The 22,035-nt window shown below is 45.0% G+C and overlaps 1 protein-coding gene across 1 annotated transcript in view; it reads left to right on the forward strand.

The window, feature by feature from the left end:
* The first annotated feature begins 4,847 nt into the window (after window positions 1-4,847).
* mtnr1aa (melatonin receptor 1A a) overlaps window positions 4,848-22,035 on the forward strand; it is a 33,926-nt gene continuing 16,738 nt past the window's right edge. Inside the window, exon 1 of the mRNA XM_084005956.1 lies at window positions 4,848-5,309. Coding sequence (XP_083862082.1) covers window positions 5,126-5,309 — 184 coding nt within the window. The 5' untranslated portion in view covers window positions 4,848-5,125. The remainder of the gene's footprint in view (window positions 5,310-22,035) is intronic.

Raw genomic sequence — 22,035 nt, forward strand, 5'->3', positions numbered from 1 at the left:
TAACGTCGACCCACCGCAGCTGCCTGACCCGACCTTCTTCTTCACACGGCAGCAGGGAAACGTTGGTCTGAGCTGCATCAAATATCTGGATGACATGTTTCACTGTGTTTTTACAACTGTGATAAACAGGCATAAAGAAAATGTATTAAAGAGGCACACCGGGAAGATCAGATAACTCGTGATGAGAAGTAGCGGTTGTCAACTTGTCCACTTCACATTCAACAACATTTTAAGATACGACGTGTTTAAGTTCCAGAGAAGTCCCATTTTTAACAGGAAGTCTGGCTTATAAAGTGGAGGAGTCTGAGAGGAGTGGGCATTCACTCGACAGGGACAATCATGTTACGTTCAGCCTTTATGGGGTTTTAGCCAATAAAAGTCCCCCAACTTGATGGAAGTCCAGATCACTGGAGAGAAACCCAATCATTGGTTTTTAAAACGATACCAATCCCAACACAACACATCATAAACACAAATCCAAACCCAAATCACTGGAAAATTAGTTATTTGGGGGAAGAGAGAGAGAGAGAGAGAGAGAGAGAGAGAGAGAGAGAGAGAGAGAGAGAGAGACTGAATCCATTAAATGAACAACAACAAAAAACAAAAACTAATTGTCTGGCTCCATTCATGCCAAAGTAAACCAGTTACTGTATTAACTCATCTGTTTGTGCATAATCATGTGCCGTGAGAAAAACGTGTCTGTGCGTGAGAGAGAGACAGAGAGACAGAGAGAGAGAGAGACACACACGCAGAGACCACTGACCCCAATAATCCTCTTTCTACCAGCATACACATCTCTTTTCCTGGGTGGAGCTCAGCTGTTGTCATGGCAACCGACCGAGCGGTGGTGATGGAGAAGGGGGAGGCGGAGGAGGAGGCGGAGGAGGAGCACCAGCAGATAAAAGCAAACACTCTTGTTTCTCTGTGGGATGTAGTGATGAGCAGCGAAGCAGCAGAGACATGCCGCGGCCGTGTCCGGACTGCACTCATTACATTACGTCTGTCTCCTCTCCTTCATTTTCATGACAGCTCTCTGAAATGAGTGTGTGTGTGTGTGTGTGTGTGTGTGTGTGTGTGTGTGTGTGTTCTGGGGTTCCTCTGCCCTTTCCCTCCACCACAAAACACCACTTTTCTTCCACTCTCCACCCCCCCCGTCGACCACCTCCTTCTCCACAAAACTAAGCCTCTCCAACCTGTTCCTCTGCCTGCAGCAACCTGCTCATCTGAAGGCTGAAGTGCCTTAAACTTGCATTCTCTCTGCTGGCCATCAGGAGGCGGCGACTCCTGGTTGCAAAAAGAAGTCTGACAATGTTTACTTCCTTGTAAACATGAGTTTATGGTCTCAATCTCTAGTTTCAAGTCTTCTTCAATACAGCATGATGTTCATTTAGTGAATAACGTCTAATTAATTTATAGAAGATGTTATGTTTTAGGGCGTGGCTACCTTGTGAATGACGTCGTTACCATGCTATCAATGCAGTTAGCTACCAAGATGACTTCTATAGATTTGCTCACTTCTGTTCCAAGATGGCGAAGGTCAACATGTGGAACTGGAGGCTTCAAACCCGGGGGTAGTCATGGTGACGTCACCACATCTCAGCTGACCTGCTGGTTTAGAGGGGGATCTTTGGGAGTGCATGATTTTAGTTCACTTTTATTCTGTTTTTATTTTGTTTTTATCTTTTGTTTTACTCTGTAGCACTTTCAGATCCTTCTTAACAATGAAAAGTACATTACAAATAAAATGTGATATTATTATTATTATGATTATGATTGAAAGTTAAATCAGAATATACCAGTGCAAGTGTTTCACCCGCCTCCCCTTTTGAGTGTATTCTTTGAACTTGTCGTAGTGACTGATTGGGTCTGTGAGGTGAGGTGGGCGCTAAGAAGAGTTCGTAAAGATACAGCTAACATAAGCTCGACTCCCTCGCTGGGACGAACACTGAAGATCAGAGAGATTCTTCAATGTGCGCTGCAGTTTTCAGTTTGTGGCCGCCATCCGTGTCCTCAGGGCTATCTACTAGAAAGTGTCACCGCCACCTACTGGCCAGGCATGCATACTACAGCGTTTTAGCTCCATTTTTGGGGATCCCTGTGCATGCAACAAACAATGACGTCTTAGCAAACTTTTTATAAAACGCAAAGGGAAATGTTCCCATCTTTTAGAGAGTCCGTCGTCATGTTAACGTAGCCTTAGTTACGCTTGTTACGTAGGTTGTTTTTTTTCCCTTTCCACTTCCTTAGTGATATCCTTGCACGTGCTGGCTTATTACTCATCAGATAATAATAACATGAATGAAAGTAGTGCCTGGTGGAAAATCGATGCTAAAGCTCGGCTATGGTTTGTCCCGATCGGTGGTGCACGAGGCAGGTTTACAAATGTGTCAATGCTGGCCCCAAAATAACTGGCAACCGCTGCCATGGGAACTGCCCGCCCACATGCCTGAAGCTCACATTCTGTTTCCTCATGTCCAAACAAGGTTGGATTCTTCTTTTGACGAAAAAAAAAAAAGGTGGCTGAAGACTCACAATCCCCAACTTGCAATGGATGCGACTGGTTTTAATTGTAGCAACTAACATCTTCCTGTTGATTGTGAAAATGTTAATTAAAGTAAAAAAAAACAACACTTTTATTAACACACTGTATTTGTTGAGTGTTTCTCAGCTCTGATGAAGTGGCTAAAAAAACTTGTTCTGCTGCTCGAGCTTCTTTTTATCGTCAAGCGAAATGATTGAACATCAGCAAATGACACTCGGAGATTCAGTCTGTCTTCTCTCCTGATCGAGTGCTTCTGCATGTCTGCGGTGCTGTCTCACTGACTGCTACTATGCTTCTGGTTTTCTGTCTTTAAAACAAAGAACTAATGCACAGTGTGCAAAGATTACAGAACGAGAAGAACTCGAAGTGGAGAGACGAACGGAGGGAGACGACGACGACTGGATTTTGCACGAATGCACATTATATTTCACAATAACGAGCTCTTTGTTTAGTTTTTTTTTTAAACGATAAGACAAAAAGGAGAAGGAGGATAAAAGGAGGTTGGAAAGGCAGCTGGGGGATTATCACGGCGTCTGTTGAGTAACATGATGATGTTGTGAGGCGCTGAAAAAGGGAGAAAAGATGAGAGAATAAAAGGCAAATTCAGGACTTCATCACTGTGTTGTACTTGCAAATCAGCGCACAAATATTAGGAGTTCAATGCAAATTCAAGCATTCATATACAAGCACTCAGGCTACTTATTTATTTAAACATGTGGTTTTGTCAGGTTTTTCTAGTTTATTTAACATTAGCAACTGTTGAATAATGCAACAAGGCTTTTCTTTTTACAGCGACGTTCGAGGACACGGACAACACATAAGAGTTTGAATAATCACGTGAACAAAATAAGGATTCATTGATTTCCTTCGTTTGCATCAAAGCATATTGACGATTTGATTTGCTATGGGGAAGGTGTGACGCGATGCATGTTGTTAATCGGCTTAAAGGACGGCGTAATCTACGATATTGGTGTCCATCAGTGACTCGTGGGCGGGTCATCGGCGGGTCGTGACCCGGAACAAGGGGCGGCATCGCGGTAGGAATCGATGGGGTCGAGTGGAGAGACGATGCTGTACACCCGAGCAGGAAAATACGGCTTCAACGAATACAAGAAGTACTTTATTAAGAGGTTCTTTTATAATCCCTGCTGCAGAAGCCTGGCACTCGCGTCAGTTTCGGGTTCAGTGTCTTGCTCAAGGACACCTAGGCACCTCCCCCCCTCCACACACACACTTCCTCTAAAAACTACTCAAGTAATTGTTTCTTTTAGAATCAGAAAAGGTTTTTCAGAAAATGCCGAACATGTTTTCATGAGGAATTTGTCTTCAGTGCACACGATATCTCCAAACAATAAACAGTAAAGACTGACAGACAGCACTGTATCCTTGCTGAACAGTTACTTCTTTACTCAGAGGAACACTTCTATTTTTTCGCTCTTACTTTATTGGCAATGTACTTCTTTTAAGATGCTTTGGACAAAAGCGTCTGCTAAATGCCCTAAATGTAAATATAAATGTAAATGTAAAGAATAAAGCAAGTACTGAAGTCAAGAACATAAGTCAAAGTAACAAATAAAATATGATAACTATACTACAACCTGTAGTACTTTGCAGTCTTTTGAAGAGTGTCGAGCAGATCAAAATAAACCATTTTATTATGAACAAACTGTCATTTTCTGAGACATCTCATGAATGGGCTGCGTGTGTGTGTGTGTGTGTGTGTGTGTGTGTGTGTGTGTGTGTGTGTGTGTTGGGGGTTGTGGGTGACCCACTTATAGTGAACATCATTAACAACAGCATAATAGCCATTCTTTGTATAAAAGCTCCATCATCCTTTCATCATGCTCAGTGTGCATCGTGGGGATGAAGCCAGTAATACAATCCATGTTATACACATTGAATCATATTTATTCAAAAATAATGCAAACGTGTACAAATGTAGACCTCTTCACTAATCTGGGACATTTTACATGTGGATTATTTAAACAGGGAATCTCCTGCATGTTTGTTAACATAGCTTATTTTAAATAAAGGTTGAAATACGTTTCCTGTCGTTGGTGATTATTTTTTTGTTTAAATGGATAAAACATGAATGATTCATCCAAATGCTAATGAATGGCGGCCGCGAAGCAATGAATGAACGACAATCCGGTATAAATGACCAGAAGCAGGACGCGCTCCCGACTCGGCGCGTTGCTGCTCTCCGCCGCCAGGTGGCAGTGTTTCCTCCTCCCCCTCCCACCCCCCACTCCCCTCCAAAATAAAACCTCTCCTCTCGGACTGTTTGATCACATGCTGGGAAGGTTTGAAGTTGCAGCTTCATGTCACACACGCTGCCGCCGAAGTGAATGGAGAAGTGACACCGGCGACCGGAGCGACGCGCGGAGCTGGTCCACGGCAGCCGGGTGAAGTCCACGCTGGGGGGGAGAGTGTGTGTGTGTGTGTGGGGAGGGGGGGAGACACAAGAGACAGAGAGGATGAAGATGAAAGCCGCGGGAGGCTGTAGGATCCCTCCAGCAGCGTCTCCGAGACCCGAGACCCGCTAGGAGACGACTTTTAGGGGAGGAGAAAGTTCCGTGTACAATGGTTATAAATGGGTCTCACCTGAACAGCTCCGCGCCGGACCCCCGTGACGCCGCCTTCAGCCGCCCGCCGTGGGTCACCACAACTTTGGGCTGCTTCCTCATCTTCACCATCGTCGTGGACATCCTGGGCAACCTGCTGGTCATCTTCTCCGTGTATCGGAACAAGAAGCTCCGGAACGCAGGTGAGGCGAAAGTCAGAGGGCGCGCGCGCGCGCGTGCGTGGACGAGCGAGCGGCGTGTTAAAAAAAAACAAAACACAAACTGACGCTTTAAAGTGTAACGCGGTCACGTGAACGGTCGCTGTGTTATTGTGAGTGACTCAAACATCTGTATTTGTGTCGTTTTATTTGAACGGTTTATTTATGATTTCCGAGCCGCCGTGAAGTGACATTAAAGCAGCAGCTTGTCAACAGTGTTTTTTTTTTAACGCTGTAAAGTTGAATATCTGCTCATACTTTACGACAGTGCGAGTGCGATTCCTGCTCCGTCAGCGTCGGTGAGCAGCATCGACCCCTGGAGCAGATCAACGTGGAGACAGAAACACTATAGCGGCGATTATTGACGGTGAAGCCGCGGGGGAAGCCCCCCACCCCCACCCCCCTCCCCTCACTATAACGCGGGATTTTCCTCTATCAACCCCAGCCAGCAGATTTCAACTACATTTAAAAAAAATGACGAAAGGTGCGCGCGCGCGTTTTTACGCACGCCACTCCACGTGAATTTAATTAAGATTAAAGCTGTGGATTAAATTGTACCCCCCCCCCCCCCCTTCCACCCCGTGTGTGTAACATTGACACAGCGGTGTTTGTCTTGCTAAGTGAAAGTGGCGAAACGTCTCATAATGTAATAGAGAGGAGGGGGTCCTGCGGAATGGCAGCTCCACCGTCGGCTGTCATCGTGCGGAGGAGCTGTTTGCAGGCTGATTCGCTAAATACACATTACGTTGCACTCAGCAGACAATGTTGGAGGTCAGAGTCGATTCCCATCATGTGGACGGAGAGATCCCCGCTGAGGGACGTCACACACATATATCATAATCAGATAAAACGCACCATACAACACGCAGCCAAGCTGCCTCTGAAATTGCAAAATGTGGGACAAAGAGGAGAGGTGCACGCAGGGAACTTTTCCAGTGGTTCTGTTAATTGGCACCAATTAGCCTCAGTGTAAGCAGGTCACAATGAAGCAGGAGTTTAATCAAATTAACTCATCCTGTAATGGTGTGTATGTTTGAGCGTCACATTATCGTTAATAATCCTAATCATTTATAAGGATTGCTGGATTCCGTCTGAGGAGACCGTGATGAATTTAAATGTATTTTGGGGAGAAGGGGCCGGTGACGCGGCTCCTCGTTCATGCCTTTGAAGCGTATTCGCTACTTTTCCATTCACGCTCCGAGGACGCGCATGCCTAACTTAAGGCTCCCGCAATTTCCCGTTCGATGAGGCCATTTGCAAATCGTGTGCACGTTGGCAGACGTATCGATCGGCATCAGGAAGCGTTTCCATTCATACTTGACTGCTGGAATGTTGGACGACGGCGGTCACAGCCTTCGTCTGCGGGGGTTTGATAGCTCGGATGATCGTTTGACGGGCTTTAAAAACAGCACCGATCCTCAACGTGCTGGATTTAACCGCCACATTTTTCTGTCCACAAAGAATTCAATTTCCTGTGGTGGAATAGGTCCAACTCTCCCCCCCCCAAACAAAATAATACAAGTGGGCATACGTTTTCTTGGCGTGAGCTAAAAAGCTGTGAGAGATTGCACAGCAGTGGAACAACAAGAGGATAAATTAAATAACGAGTAATGAAATGGGCTCAGCGGTGAACCTGGCAGGCGTCGTGCTCGCGTACCGCGGGGCAGCAGCGCTCGCCGCCTCGGCGCGGCCAAGAAGCCGACGTCATGTGCACGAAAACGGCCTTTTGAGCGAGCGAGCGTGAAGCCAGCATCACGTGGTGAGCGGTTTGAGCTGCGTGGCTGGGAACACAATCAGCGCTGTGGGCTCCGCTCGCTGCCAATACGGCATATTAAAGGTACCTGTTCTGTGGGAGATAAAGGCCTTCTTTAAATCCCAAGAAAGGAACAGATGCCAGCAAGCAGCGCTCTCCACCGGCTGGATCTGGCAAGCTGCTCGTCTGCAGTGAGACGTTCGCTCACGGAATATAACTTGATGGTATTATGGGTGTTTTTTTTTTTTATCCAACAGAAGAGAATATTAAACCCTGAAACCTGCAAAGGGCTGGGAGATGATTCAATATGATAGTTTAGCATCTTTCAGTGGTATCGTGATGATAATGTGATGTCATGATAAGAGTTCTGTCTGTCTCAGTGTGTGTGTGTGTGTGTGTGTGTGTGTGTGTGTGTGTGTGTGTGTGTGTGTGCCTGCAAACACAGTCAGCGTATAGCTGGGAAACCTGTGCAGGTTGAGTGTCAGTATTCACAGGTCAGCAAAATCCTTCTAATGAGGCCCATCAGAAAAACGCAGGACTTTCACCCAGGAGACCTCCGTCCATGAGCACATAACCACAGAGTACCTTTTTTTCTGTTGTCATCAATCAAGCCAAAGCACATTTTTTTTCATTGCCACACCTAACCAAGTTTTGTTAGTTTTTTTTGTGTGTGTTAAAAACTGCGACTGATGTGGGAGAAAATGCGTTTCCCTGGAAACGTAAATTGAGGGCTGTTTAGCTGTATTGTGATGTCATTTTGTAGGAAACAACGTTGTGTGTGTGTGTGTGTGTTTTCTACTTGAGTCAGTGAAGAAGAACAACACACAGGTGGGTCACTATTGGTGTCACACCGTCTCTGTTTTTAAGTTTTTTACTGAAACTCGAAGACGAGTCTCGGCCTGCCGACGCCTTCTGGTTTCAGGGTTGAACTCGGCGGCGTCTATTTTTCGAGCGTGACGGAGATCATCCGTTTTTTTTTGCGAGACTTCATTATACACCTCTGTCGCAGCGTCGTTACTGTCAGCGTAATGAATATTTTGAGCCATTAATGAAGAATTAAGCAGCATTTGTTGGAGTCTCCATTTAGGTTCCTAAGTATCAATTGGCTTCGTCGGGGCATTTCCAAAAAGGAAATTGGCTCAGCGCTGTAGAGCTCAATAAAGAGACGACTGTTGAAAGAAAACAAATCCTCTTCTGTAGATGTTGAACGTAGAGGTTGATTTTGAAGACCGTTTTATTCTCATCATGAGGGAAGTCGTTTGAAAGACTTGTTTTGTGAGGAGCTGTAATCCGTTCGCCTCATTGGGGCGCATGCATCCAAACATATAGATTGTATGACGTGATAAGTGGTGTAACTGGGAAACAACAGGTTTCATGGCTGAGCTCAGAAAATGTTTCATTTTCACTTTTTTCATTTTTCCCTCCTCGAATGTTTCATTTGCTTTTGAAAAGCTCAGTTCCTCGAATGATATCCGTTTCTCATCACACGCTGCGCTCAGCGACCATCTGCACCACCTCCCACTTGCATTTTATTTTGAAATGTAACCTTTTTATTTTACCGGGATGATCTCATTTAAAGTAGAGAACACACATAAAATGTACCAATGTTCCAGTCTGGGGTCGTCTAAAGAAGGACAAGCGTGATGGGTGCAGAGAATCTGAATGGGTCACAAACCCCTTATATTTTTTTAATCACCGTGTCTAGATGAAGAATTCAGAGACATGCATCTTTAAAAAACGGTCGCAGCGCTGTCGGGTTACACGGCGTAATGAATCCTCTGCCTGCGGTATCGATGTCGGCGTCGTGTGTTCTCACCTCGATGACGAGGCCGCCTCCTTGTGAACCCGGCCCCCATTGGCTGAGACGGCTACAGTTTCACCCCACAGAGCGCAGCGACCTCAGTTTGGTCGCTCTGTTCATTTTGTTGCCCGTCTCCCGATCGCAGCTTGAATCCGTCAACATGTGTCTTATTTAAGGAGTACATGTTCTGTTGTTCCCGTACAGAATGACGTACGTGTGAGTCGTTTCTCCGCGCTCACCTTTTTAAAGCTGTAATCCTGAAGGTTTGGTGCCAGCCGAAAGCTTTTAATGTGAAGCAGGTTGACTGTTTGCATGAGCGGTACAACGTATACCAGCTAAAGGAAGCGTGAGCCGTAAATAACATATGCTGACCATACATGGGCTGAAAAAGCGAAGGATTGGAAGTTGGGAGTTATAAAGGCGAACGTATACGAGGGTGATTTGTGGCCTCCGACTCGTTTGACTGCAGAAACCCGAGACCTGAGATGCACTCATGCAGAGAGGAGACTGTACATGCGTGCCGTTAAAAACTTCTTGAAACAAAAATGGAATCTGACGAATGCCTTTTCACGTTCTTATTTGTTCTCTGTCGAGTCGTAAAAACACACACGGGATTTAAATGTTTCCCCTTTTTATGTGTTTGAGGCAGATTTAAGTATTCTGCAGGAGATGAAGTCGGCCTCAAAGCTCAACGTTATTAAAGAGGCCCTTCAGAGAAAAAAGGCCACAGGTTAGAGAGCACGCCTGCATGCTGAAGTCGACATAAGAGGCACTGTACTGTATCTGCTGCCAAGACGTCATTAGATCATAGCCCCTCGTATAATAAACAATCTGGGCTGAGGGTCGTTGATGTGTTGCTTTCACCGTGATTGAACTATATTCGACTCCAATTGGACTTGTGTGTTTATCCCAGAGTTCATTTCAAATTTGAAAGAAAAAGGTAATGCAAACTGTAACGTGACAGACTTTATTTAGGTAAAGCCCTGTGTTTGGCCCCCGACGTTCCTCCTGTTCACGCCATGCTGCTGCTCACCGGGTTTGTCGGGTTTCTGCGGTGATGAGCATCGTAGCGGCGCAGTGTGGCGGAGCGACTTAACGCTATCAGAACCGGGAGAAAAGACCTCGGTGGGGAGGAAAAACACGGACTAATTGGGGACCCACAACAGCCAGCAGGTCACGACTTTGCAATTAATTTATAGTCCGCCAGAGCTGAATAAATGAACATTGAGTGGGAGAGGATAAAGATTTCCTTCTTTCACTCATGAGGCACTTAACTCCCAGCTATAGATTAGTTAATGCCCCTGCTGTCAGCGAGGACACGGAGATAAAAGAAAAAAGGAGCGCCCGCGATCGTACCCTGAGGCTGCTCTGCACCTGATAACTTGCAGTCGGCATTAACCCGTTTTCTTCTCAGTGCTCCTGTGTGTCCCTAAAACATGGAGAAGTACTTTATACATTTTAATTACGCCTGGCCTCGCAAGATCTTTTGGTGCTCTGCAAACGATTAAAACTCCAAACATGAGGTCCCACACAGATCTAATTAGGCAGCAGATATATACAGTATGTGCTCCTGGGATGTGTGCACGATGTTATCGTGTGTTTGTGTTCCGACCTTATCCGGCTTGTTTGCTGCCGCCTGCTCACTCTGTGGCGGTACATGATAGTGGAGATAAAGACAAGGGAAGGGAGGCAGCAGTCTATCACATGAAGCTCAGCCGAAGAGACGGACCGTTCATTTTGGGATTCACATTATCGCCGTGCTTTTTCTTTTTGTTGGATTTCTGTTTTTGTAACAGTAATATCTGCAATCTTGTGTTTCTTTTTCGATTTGACCACGCTCTTTCAGACTTGGCTGGTTGACCTGGCGTCCCGCTGGGTTTTGGGCCTCGTCTCAGGGTCATCAGAGAAAGGACAATGTGACCCGGCAGCAAATGCTCATTTTGATGTTCTCTTTACTTCTTGGCAATTTTCCTCCAATTTTTCTGATATGTCCTGGATTATCTGTCCACACAAAGCCCCGCCAGCAGTAATCCATTCTGTATATATGGTGTTGCGTCTGCTGGATGATAAGAATGTAGGCTGTGTGTTTTTTTTTCTCTCCACATTTCTCCTCGGAGAAAACACCTTTTTTTTCTGTTTCTGTTTCTACCGTGTAGCGTTTTCACATTCCCTACTCGCCAAGTTTTACGCCTCATATCAATCTCCCACCTTCTTTGTACTCCCCCTCCCTCCCGAGTTTACTCACCCTAACACGCACACGCAATGTTTTTTTTTTTTTTTTCACTTAAATTTGACCTTCCGGGCTTTATCTTCCATGACACCCTGTCTGTTTGCATCACTCTGATCCAACACCCCATCGTTCTCTCAGGACGTTACGTTGTCAGACCGCATACCTGGAGAGGAATTCTGCCAATAGCACTTTCAGATCAAACCGGTCAGGCAATAAGACGGTTATCGCACACAAGACCCCCCCTGTGGATTCCAGATTACATTATGGCCAAGTGGACAGAATGAATCACGCTTGATATTTTACAAGTTTAACAACCATCAACTTGCAGCGGTGTTCTGGTCTTCTCCATGGCGACCCCCCCCCTCCTTGAATGTTTCCTTCCTCTGTCTGTCTGTCTGTCTGTCTGTCTCACACCCTCGTGGAGGAGAGCGTGTTTTCACTTCAAAAGGAAGATATAATGACTCTATAAATACTTACCGTAGATGACCAAATAATCGCCCGCGTGCAAATACGCGCCTGTGCTCTAATAGCCGCCGGGGTCCGACCTCATTTGGCATAATAAAGGCCGGTTCAATTAAACGCCCGGGCGATTAAGTGTTTACCATAGTCTTGCACAGAAAACAAAAGTTTTTTTTTAACAGCACTTCACCGGCTCTCACGTCTTCTGTCAGTCAGCCCCTCCTCTCGCGCTCTCTCTCTCTCTCGCATGCAGGCGCGCGCCCACACACACACAGACACACAAACACAGGCGCGCTAGACTGAGGGATATAGGGATATAGATAAATAAGCTAATGTACAGTGTTGAAATTACCGCGATCGACCCCCCCTTCCGTTATCATTCATATCACTGCTCTGATCAGCTCCCTGTGTCGCGGTAACACAGACAAACTGTATTTGTATTTATTGTCTGATGTCAATAAAGATGCGTCGGGGGGGAAAAGTAGTTTTGTTCCAGTGGTGCTATGGTGAGCTCCTTGTTCTTTGCATGATGGTCTGGTGCTGCTCATTGCAAAAATAAATTGTAGCCTGTTGCAAATACGCGCCTGGTTCTTATAAACGCCTGGGCTCCAAGTCGATTTAGCATATTAAACGCCCGGGCTACTAAATGGTCATCTACGGTATACATAAAAGAGCGCGTGTTTGCAGCCATTTAAGATTCCATCCTCACCACTCGCAGATACTGCCCCTCCCCCTCCCTCTTTCCATGCCTCCCCTGTGCTATTTTTAATCATTTACAATATTATACAGTGAGAACTTCTTTCTGCTTGATGGGAGCTCGGGATGACGCACATGGGAAGCTTAGGGCAGTGAGATCAAGTAAAACCTAATGCTCATCCGAGGGGAACTGTGCATAACACATGCATACTGTAGAGTGCTTACTGTAGAGTAGTAACCATTTGATTACACACATGCGTGGCGGCGGCTCAGAGGTTAGAGATGCTGGCTGGTGATGAGAAAGAGGGGCCAGTTTGAATTCCAGTCGAGAGAATCGAACAGGGGAAGGTGCCCTTGAACAGCACTTTGGTCCACCGTTGCTGCTCAGTGGAAGACCGGAGTCAGACTCAGCAGCTTCCAGCTGTGAAGGCGTCAGATTGCATGACTGTTAAAAAAAAAAGCGAGGCGCTGAGAAAGGGGGGGGGGAAGAAAGAAAAGAAAAATACGCAGGGTCAGTTTTTTTCTGTCATTTTTGTTATTAGAAATAATGGGTTCACCCAGCGGACTAACAAGAAAACAGCTCAATCAGAAAGCCATGTCACCCTCATTCAGTTAAATGGCATGTAATGATGATTATTATGGCAGACACATGAATGCCATTTGATATAACCCTGGAAATCGCTAGCATTCAGCCTTATCAGGCCACTGTCCCCGGGTTATCACTCAGACACAGCAATGTTCTGCAGTCACACTCCAGATGACGGCTTTGTAGTCACTAAATTATTATTCGTTTTTATTTAATAACGGCCAAGGAAGGGAGTGTATAGCATTCTAATAATAATCCTGAGGTTAGAAAGATGCATGTGGTCATTGTAAAATGAGTAACTAGGTTCCAGCAAAGCCAAGGTCTAAAGTAAGAAAAACAACAAAGTGTTTGATATCATCTCCAAATTCTTGATAAGAGGTTTTGTAATTTGGAGAATATGTGCGAGCTCAGTGAGAAAATTAATACAGGGTGTTTTAAATGGTGAGAGTTTTGTTGTTAAAGAGTTGAACAGAGTTTTGTCTGACCATTAAAGCTGTATTTCATGGACGCTCGGGGCATATTCGTCCCTTCAGCCTGCACAAAAAAAGCTTTGTTTGGATTTTCCCCTGAAAAAAACGTTTTGTGGACGGGACATTAACAAGTCCACAAAAGGTAAAGTAGAAGACGTCAGGAGAAGCTTTAATATCTTCAGTAAAACCTTAATAACCAAACGAGCAACTTGCTTTGTTTGCTTCAAGTCCCTCAGGAATAACGTGAATGTTGGATCACGTGAATGTTGGATCACGTTCATCGCCTTGACACAAATGAAAGCTAATGTGGCTCTCTGCTTTTTTCCCCGGATTGCTATTGTGTGCTAACGGCCGATGCTATCATCGACTGCTTGTTTGAGGAAACAGCCACTCATCCGTATAATTCCGTCTAATCACCGATGGATATTTCCCGTTATTAAATCTCTATCATGCAGCGGGAGTCCAATTCAGTTTTGCTTTGTCTCTGTTTTGCATCACTGAAGAGCGCTTAACTCGATATCCACTGAATGCAACCGCCTCCATTCTTTCCTGTATTTACAATTACAATTATTTTTCTAAATAAATAATAGAAAGCAAGGATTTATTTCTTAAATGTGATGACAATATGGACTTAAAAAGTGTGTTTTCTATCTACACACATATTTCACTCCGTTCCAATAACAATCAAGAGAGCAGAAACTCAGTCAACTTCCCCCTTTCCTGTTAAACTTCCACACATAGTGCTGCAGTTGTTGTTTTTTAAAGGTAATAACTTGAAAGTCACATTACATTGGTGTCACAATCTTCACAGACACAGTACATTGTATTTAAGTTAGCTAATGTTAGCAAAACGTGAGCTAACATCGTTAGCCAGCCACGTCAGCCAGGTTTGCTTCCTTCTTGTTTCCATGGTAACATTAAAGGGTAGCTGGGCTGTTTGCTGATATATTTTTAGGAGGACATGAAGTATCGTTAGTCAGAATAGATCAAGGCTAGCGTTCCTTTGTACATATTATATCTACACGATGACCTGAAATAACGTCTGGTGTTATTTATGTGACGTCGAACATCCCAAATGGGAAAAGTAACCGGAGTGATGTATCCTTCCATTCTGGCTGAAGCCCAGAGATCTAATACACACTGCAGCACCTGGCGAAATGGAAACCGGCGTTGCTAGGTTTCTTTTTGTCAAGGTTGTCCAACCTAGCAATGGTGACAAGGCCACAGTAGCAATGGTAATGACCTGTCAATCACAACGTAGCCAAGTCCTATAGCATTCCCCTGCTTTCTGGTCTGTTGGACTCTAAATGCACCATAATGTACTAAATGAACATCATGCTGGATTGAAGAAGACTTGAAACTAGAGATTGAGACCATAAACTAATGTTTACAATGTTTAATAAAAAATCAAGTGAGAAGTAGGTTCACTTTCTCATAGACTTCCATACATGTCCATAGATGTTTTTTGCAACCACAGGAGCCAGCGGAGAGAATGCAAGTTCAAGGCACTTCAGCTTTGGCTTCACTTTTCGGAACCGGCGGTTGCCGCCCAGAGCAAAGGAGCAAGTTGTTATCGTGGATCTATGAGTGTCGGTGACGCCTGCATTGTGTTTCACCTGCAGAGTTATGGGTGAACAGTGATTTTGAAATAGCTTTTCATCGTCTAAAGCAAGTCACACTCAGCGGTGCAGAGGTGTACACTCAAGCTGAAGAGGCAGATTATGACACATTCTTCGTGGTCGGTCCTGTTTTTTTAAAGTAATTAGTTCCCTCTAATGAGCAACAGCTTAGTGTGAGATTTCCTCATCACAGCATGCTTTCCTTTAATGACCCATAAAAATGCTCTCTGTGATTATTGTCCAAATGAGTGTCTTTTGTCACACTTTCAGGAATGTCTTGGGTCCATTCCAGCGTTTGTTTGGGTGCCGTCCAAAAGCAACAGGAGTAGGAAGTTGGACGTTCTTGCCGCTCAGTGAAATCTACTCCAAGGGCCCTATTTTAACGGTCTGAAACGGAAGTGGGAAAGCGCATTGCGCAAGTAGCTTTGTGGGCGGTTCTACGGCGCTATCGCTATTTTACAGGCGGATAAATGACACTTGCGCCGCGGCGCAAGTGTCAAAAGGGTTGGTCTGAAGCAGCCTAATTACCCGCAGGTGTGGTTTGGGCGTAACGTGCAATGAACCAATCAGAGCGTTTTCTCGCATCCCCTTTAAGAACGACCGGCGCATGTTCCATGGCGGATTGCTATTATGATGGCGGGTTTGCCAGGCGCACGCAATGATAGGTTCACCAAAGAAGAAACGGATGTGCTTGTCAGAGCAGTCAAAGAACGTGAGTTGGTTTTATATGGGGATGGGAGAAACCCACCCAAAATTGCTTCAGTGAAAGCGGCTTGGGAGGAAATCGCCGTAATTGTCTCAGCAGCTGGACAAAATAGGACATCTCTCCATTGCCGTAAGCGATACAACGACGTCAGGAGAAGAGGAAAGGCCAAGCTTGCGGCCAACTTGAAAGCGCGTCAAAAGACTGGAGGAGGATCTGGCAGTTACCAGGACCTCACGCCAGCAGAGGATATCGCTGCGTCAACACTGACCGCTGAAAGTGTTGAGGGTTTTGGGGGCTTAGAGGTCGGCACCCAACCCGATGCACCAGCTGTCCAACCCCAAGGTACATAAATAAAGTTCACATAAATAGAGATGTCGTGAAAATCTTTTTAATCATTTTTGACATTTATTAAATGTAACACACCCATAAAATAAATCAAAACAATGTCACGTAGCTTCTCAGGAAGAAGACCCTGGCCTCGGGACCAGCGCGCACGGGGCAGCTGAGGGAGCCGCGCGGCGCCCTCAAGCACGACGCCGTGGCAGCAGCAGCAGCATGAGGCCGCAGGACCACCCGTTCCTGCAGCTCCAGCAAACCGGGTTCGACATGCTGGAGCGGGAGCTGGCCGGGATGCGGCGAAGCACCAACACCCGTCTGGACCGGGTGGCGATGTTGCTGCGGCCTCTCGGGCGCATCGCCTCAAGTTTGGACCGGATTGCGACAGCAATGGAACGTGCATGGCCCCCAAACGACCCACCTCCTCCCCCTGTTGTGCCCCTTCCTCCCCCCATTCCATCTCGGTCCACCCGCTCCTGCAGGAGCACATCCAGCGTCGCCACCCCCGGACCCTCATTGGTTGGATCCCGCCGAGGCAGGCCGCGTAAACGGCCTTACAGAGGGAGAAAATAATTTTTTTCCCCTTCAAATCTTTGCAACTTTTCATTTTTCGTTTTGTATTATTTTTTTTCATTTACGCCTAATATTTGGACAAGCCGAATAAAAATGTCTCAAGGACATACTATACTTTCCGATGTTTTGGGCTCACTTTCTCTGACTCACAAGGTTATGAATGCATGGTAATATTTGTACAATGCTAAACAATAGAGCGGAGATGTCATTAGTTTGCTTACCTCACTATATACGATGCAGCTCCTCTGACAGATGAGCTCTCCTCTCCCGTGCTGCTGCAGGGGCATTTGGACGTAATGGCATCGGCACATGCAGTTCAGCATCACGTCTCATTAAGTCCTCTAATCTATCCTCATTAATGTCATCGACACATCCATGATTCAATAATTTGGGTAAATGTGTATGCTAGATTTATGCCTATTTATTTTATCTTTATGGACACCACAATGATTTTCCTTGTGTGGTAATATTTTATTGTCCTTGTAATTATGTATGGTTTGCAAAAATGGGAACTGCTGTCCGTGTAGATGAGAGAAGCAAAGTGTATGCGCGAGGTGCACAAGCAATCCGTATGCATCGCATGCGCATGTATGCATGCGCCCTTAAAATAGCATCTGAACAACGCGCCACTGACTTTAAACCAGGTATTTCCTGGCCAGTAGCGCAATGGTTTTTAGAAACGTCAAAATACCGTTTGCGCCAGAACACGCCTCCTCCTTCAGCCGAACCGCCCCTTGGGGCGCAAGATCATTCCCTAATTTAGCGGCGAGTGGCGCTGGTGGCAAAAGAACGCTCTGCGCCAGTTGTAAACTAGCAACGACACATGCGCCAGTGACTAAGTCACTTGCGCCGGATGCAAGATAGGGCCCCAAGTCTCTCTGATGATATGCAAATTAACACCTGGCGTGTGGTACTATGATAATCTGATGTATTTTATGGAAAATATTGCAGCATGATCATAGCGTAGGTGTGGATGATATCATCGCTTGCTTGGGGACGTTTATTAGCATACTCTGCTGACTCGGCTGCCACAGTCGACCTAATATCTTTAGGAATGGAAATTCAGCGAGAAGCGGCGTAGACGCCACGTTTCTGGTTCGTCGTGGCTGCTGTTCACTGAGTCCACTGAAGTCAAGTGGAAGTTAAGTGGTCGCATCAAAACAGTCAGTGACCGCGAATCACAGGTGAGGCAACATATAACCGCATAACTCAATAACTGAAGGGTTATTTCACTTACGGAGATGCATCACAGGGTCCTTTATATCTGCTCTGAGAGGAGGGGAGGATTTGTTGATAGTGGTGCACGAGAGCGAGTAAGGGATGAGGTCATTAAGGATGGGATTCGAGAATTTATTCCCATTTAGTGCTGCTTTCAAAATTGTCTGGTTCCTGAGAATTATACGGCTCTGACGCTATCGGCTCCTCTGTCGAGGTCTGTTTATCGCCAAATATGACTCAAAGTTGTATTAAGGGATTTCTTTTTTACAGAACACAGAAACACAGCGTCTGAGATAATCCCGTTAGCATATAAATGCTTACTTAACATCCATCAGAACACAGAACAGCATTATCATTTTATCTAATTGCTGTTTCTGGACCCCTGATGGCTCAACGCTTAATATTTACTTTTAGTTGTTTGGACCAACAACTTGGTCTTTAGCTTTGCTAGATTCTTGATTTTATTTGCCAGAGAGTTGTTTACTGCTGTACTAGCAACCGTTTCACATTATGCCGTCTTAGTTTGGCTCATTGTTCGTGTCAGTAATCTGTTATTATCCAGAGATTTACACCCATGGCTGATGAGCAAATACACAAACCTAGGACACCTACAGAACAAATCACCTTCTTTAAAAATGCATTTTATCAAAAAAAGTGTGCTTGTGATAGCACGCGGGTGATGCAAAATATATAACCACCGTAGGGAGTGTGAGACAAAGACAGTGATTCAAGTGTATCAAAGGAGTCATGAGATGACATGAGATAAGTGTATTTATCCTGGGGGAAATCGCTGTTCAGCAGTCCCAATACAAAGTGGGAATAGTGCAAATATAAAGAGTGACTATGGAGAATCTCCCTGGGCCGATGGCAGTGACTGGGACCGCAGTGAGTCGGAACTGGTTACGGCGACATTAATTACTGTACTACGGCGTTAACATTAGAGTGTACCTGAATTTGATGAGGGCTCAGAAGTGATGAAGTTCTTTCCACAGACTTTGCTTTGATTAATCATTTGGGATTTTTACTGTTCAACCAACAGCCCAAAACCCAAATTTAAACAAATCCTCATATTTACGATGCTCCAACAAGGGAAAGTTTGGCATTTTTTGTTTGACAAATGACTTAAGGGTTTCAGCTCTCCTCTCGCATACAAATTTGAAAGGCAACCGACTGAAAGAAACTTTAAAAAGTTGTTACCAAGAAGTTTTTTTTTTTGCCTGACCAGACAGCGTTGCTACTTCGTAAAGCCAGTCGGTCAAACCTTGAGATCCTCGTATCATGGTAGCTAGCTGTGCTAACAGGGCTAAAATGTAGGGGAACCAGGGGCGGGAGGCAGGCGCTACGTTTCCACAGAACTCGTGGTCTTGTGAGATGGGAAAGTTACATGAACTTGATACTCGTCGAGAGACGCATATAGAGGCCTTCAGGGAGACGGCGAGGACGATGCCGGACGATGTGAACATTCCTCCTATTGCTTTGGTCCAAGCGTGTTTTGGTGCTGCTGAAACCAGGACATGAAAATCCTGTCCTCCCCTTCTTTTTGTAATGCAATTAGGTCTGAAAATGGGCTGCAGCAGATGCTGTCAATTATTCTGTGCCGAGGCTTAAATACAGTATCAGATCCAAGATGAGTAATTGATCATTCATTAATCATCTCTGTCCATTAATCCCACATGAGCTAAATCATCCTGTCAAGAGTCCAAATTACTGCCCTGCGCTGTAATTGTGGGGCAAGTTTGGTGTGTGTGTGTGTGTGTGTGTGTGTGTGCGTGCGTGCGCGCACACCTATCCCTTTCCCTGTTATGACCAATTTGATATTCCGACTGAGGACATTTTTGCAAAATGAGGTCATTTGGACGGCGCCTCACTTCTCTCACAGCTGAGGTTAGACCAATATAATAAGAAGTGGATTAGGATTCAGGTCAAATTTGGGTGAAGGGGTTGAGGTGAGACATTTAAGGCTCGGGGTCAAGGGTAGGATTACGGGCTAAGGAAGGAACGCTGTGGGTGTTTGTGTCTACGCATACAATTACAGTATGTGCCCAATCAATGGTATGGAAGTCATTAACGGGCTGCAGTCATCCCTCAGAGCTGCACATACGCAGTGGGGATCAGGCAGGATGAACCAATTGGGTACTTGACGGTGTCAATCATATATTTTAGCTTTCTCATCTGACGTCGTGGGGACCACAAAAGTCACAAAAATCCAGGCAGAAAATATGCGACAGGCAGACAATAGAATGGAGACTACAGCACAGAAATAAATTCTCCACTACATAAAAACTATAAAAACCTTCAGCACATGATTCATTCTAGAACATGTGGGTTGAACCTTTGTCGTCCTTGTGGCAAACAGACAAGTGGGATTCATGTCATATCTTCACTTTATTCCTCCCAGTAAAAGTTACCTGTCAAATATGTAACGCAACACAATGAGCTCTTCATTCAACGGAATGAAATGACACTTCAGCACAACCAACGATATTATATCAGACTCCAGGCTATTCACGTACTGATGAGAAGAAAGCTCACATTCGTTGTGTCCTTCAGAGAATCAAAATGCTCTCACCTACATGTTTTTGACTAGTTCAGTTCAGTCCCAGATGTATTTATTTATTATTATGAGTTTGTTATTCATGTTGTATCACAGTTTAAACAGTTTTACTGTCTGTAATTGTCAAAGTTTGTTCCCTTCAGGTTTCAAACTAGAGTTATTACATATGTCTAGAGTCCACCAGAGTTGAGGTCTAGTAGTAGGTTGAATATTATTCACTGTGCTCATAGCTCTGTTTTGGACTTCCGTGGCTGCTAAATGCTCCACTTTGTTCACCACTTTGTCCGTCTGCTGCTTGGACTGTTGCTCTGACAAAACAAACTTTTTGAAGACGTCACTTTGGGCTCTTCTGGGGGGTATTTGCACTCCCCTTCCCCCCAAAAATAGGGAGATTTTATAATGAAGTTCTGGATTAGTTGCAGCCTCAGTTATCCACGCATGTTGCTGAATCCGGTTTGCTTATTTATTGCCCAGATCCTTCAGCTTTAGCTCAGCAACAACAAACAGAAAGACAGACTTCCTTCCATGCCTGAAGAATGTGATAGAAATCTAATATAATAGGAGGAGCGGTGTCTTCTGATATTTGTCTGAATCGTCCTCACTGCCACCGGTTGTCGAGGTCATTGTTCTGTCTGTTTGTGATTGGACTGGAAGAGCGATGGTTTGTGTGACAAGCGGGCCGGGTGACTGATGTCGCTCTCCCAGCTGTGTTTACATGCGATGCTTATTTCCCTGTGTATTAACCGTTTGGCCCACGAAGCTTCTTTCCGCACGCAGATACAGTTTGGGCGTGCACAAGAGCGTATGAGCGTATCGCCGTGCACGCTCTATGTTTAAGTGAACTTTTGATCTCGTCATCATTTTCATGATGGGAATGGCCGCACAGGATGTGCCGGGTTGAGGGGATACATGAATGTGGAAAATACGAGTGATGCAGAAAATAAGATAGCCGCAGTTTTTAATATGGGGATTAGTGAGAATATGACATTCTGTATGACTTTGAAGCAGACTTGTTAACATGCAGCAAATAAAAAAAAAAAGAAATTAGAGACTGTGTCCAAAGCTTATGCTCAGAGTGACACTCAGGGAAGAAAAAAAAAAAGGCAAGATAAGCCGTTAACCACAGCAATAAAATACGGCTCATCTGTTCAAAGCCCGCAAATTTATGGTATGTAAGTCTGAAAAACAGTCAAAAGATGACATTCAAAAAATGCGGAAAGAATTCCAACTATGGCATAAGGAGATTACATTGAGCTCTGTCAGGTCAATTGGGGTCAGATAGGATGATGGAAATAACTGCTGCACAAACCAATCATATATAATAAAGCTCAACAGATTCTAAAGCTCGGCTCTGACCTCAATTTTCCATGGGAACGGCAACAATATATCAAGACATACTCACGATTGTTGGCTTTAGGACAGTTACATAACTCATTACATTACATATTAATCACCTAAACCTATCATGCAATCATTTCTCGTGCATATTATTCCGACAGGCAGCACAACAGTGGAGATATGCGCCGCGGATAGTAATTGCCACTTAAATTTTACCGCGCACGCAAACCAGCGCAGCCGTTAATGTGTCACTGATAGGTCGACGGGATCGTGTCCCTTTTTATGCCAAATCAAATGCACATTTACATTTACGCGGGTAGAAGGGCAGGACTAAAAGATGGAGACGTTAAAAACCGGTTGCTTTATCTGTAA

Source organism: Eutrigla gurnardus (assembly GCF_963514095.1).
Source record: "Eutrigla gurnardus genome assembly, chromosome: 3".
Classification (NCBI taxonomy): Eukaryota; Metazoa; Chordata; class Actinopteri; order Perciformes; family Triglidae; genus Eutrigla; species Eutrigla gurnardus.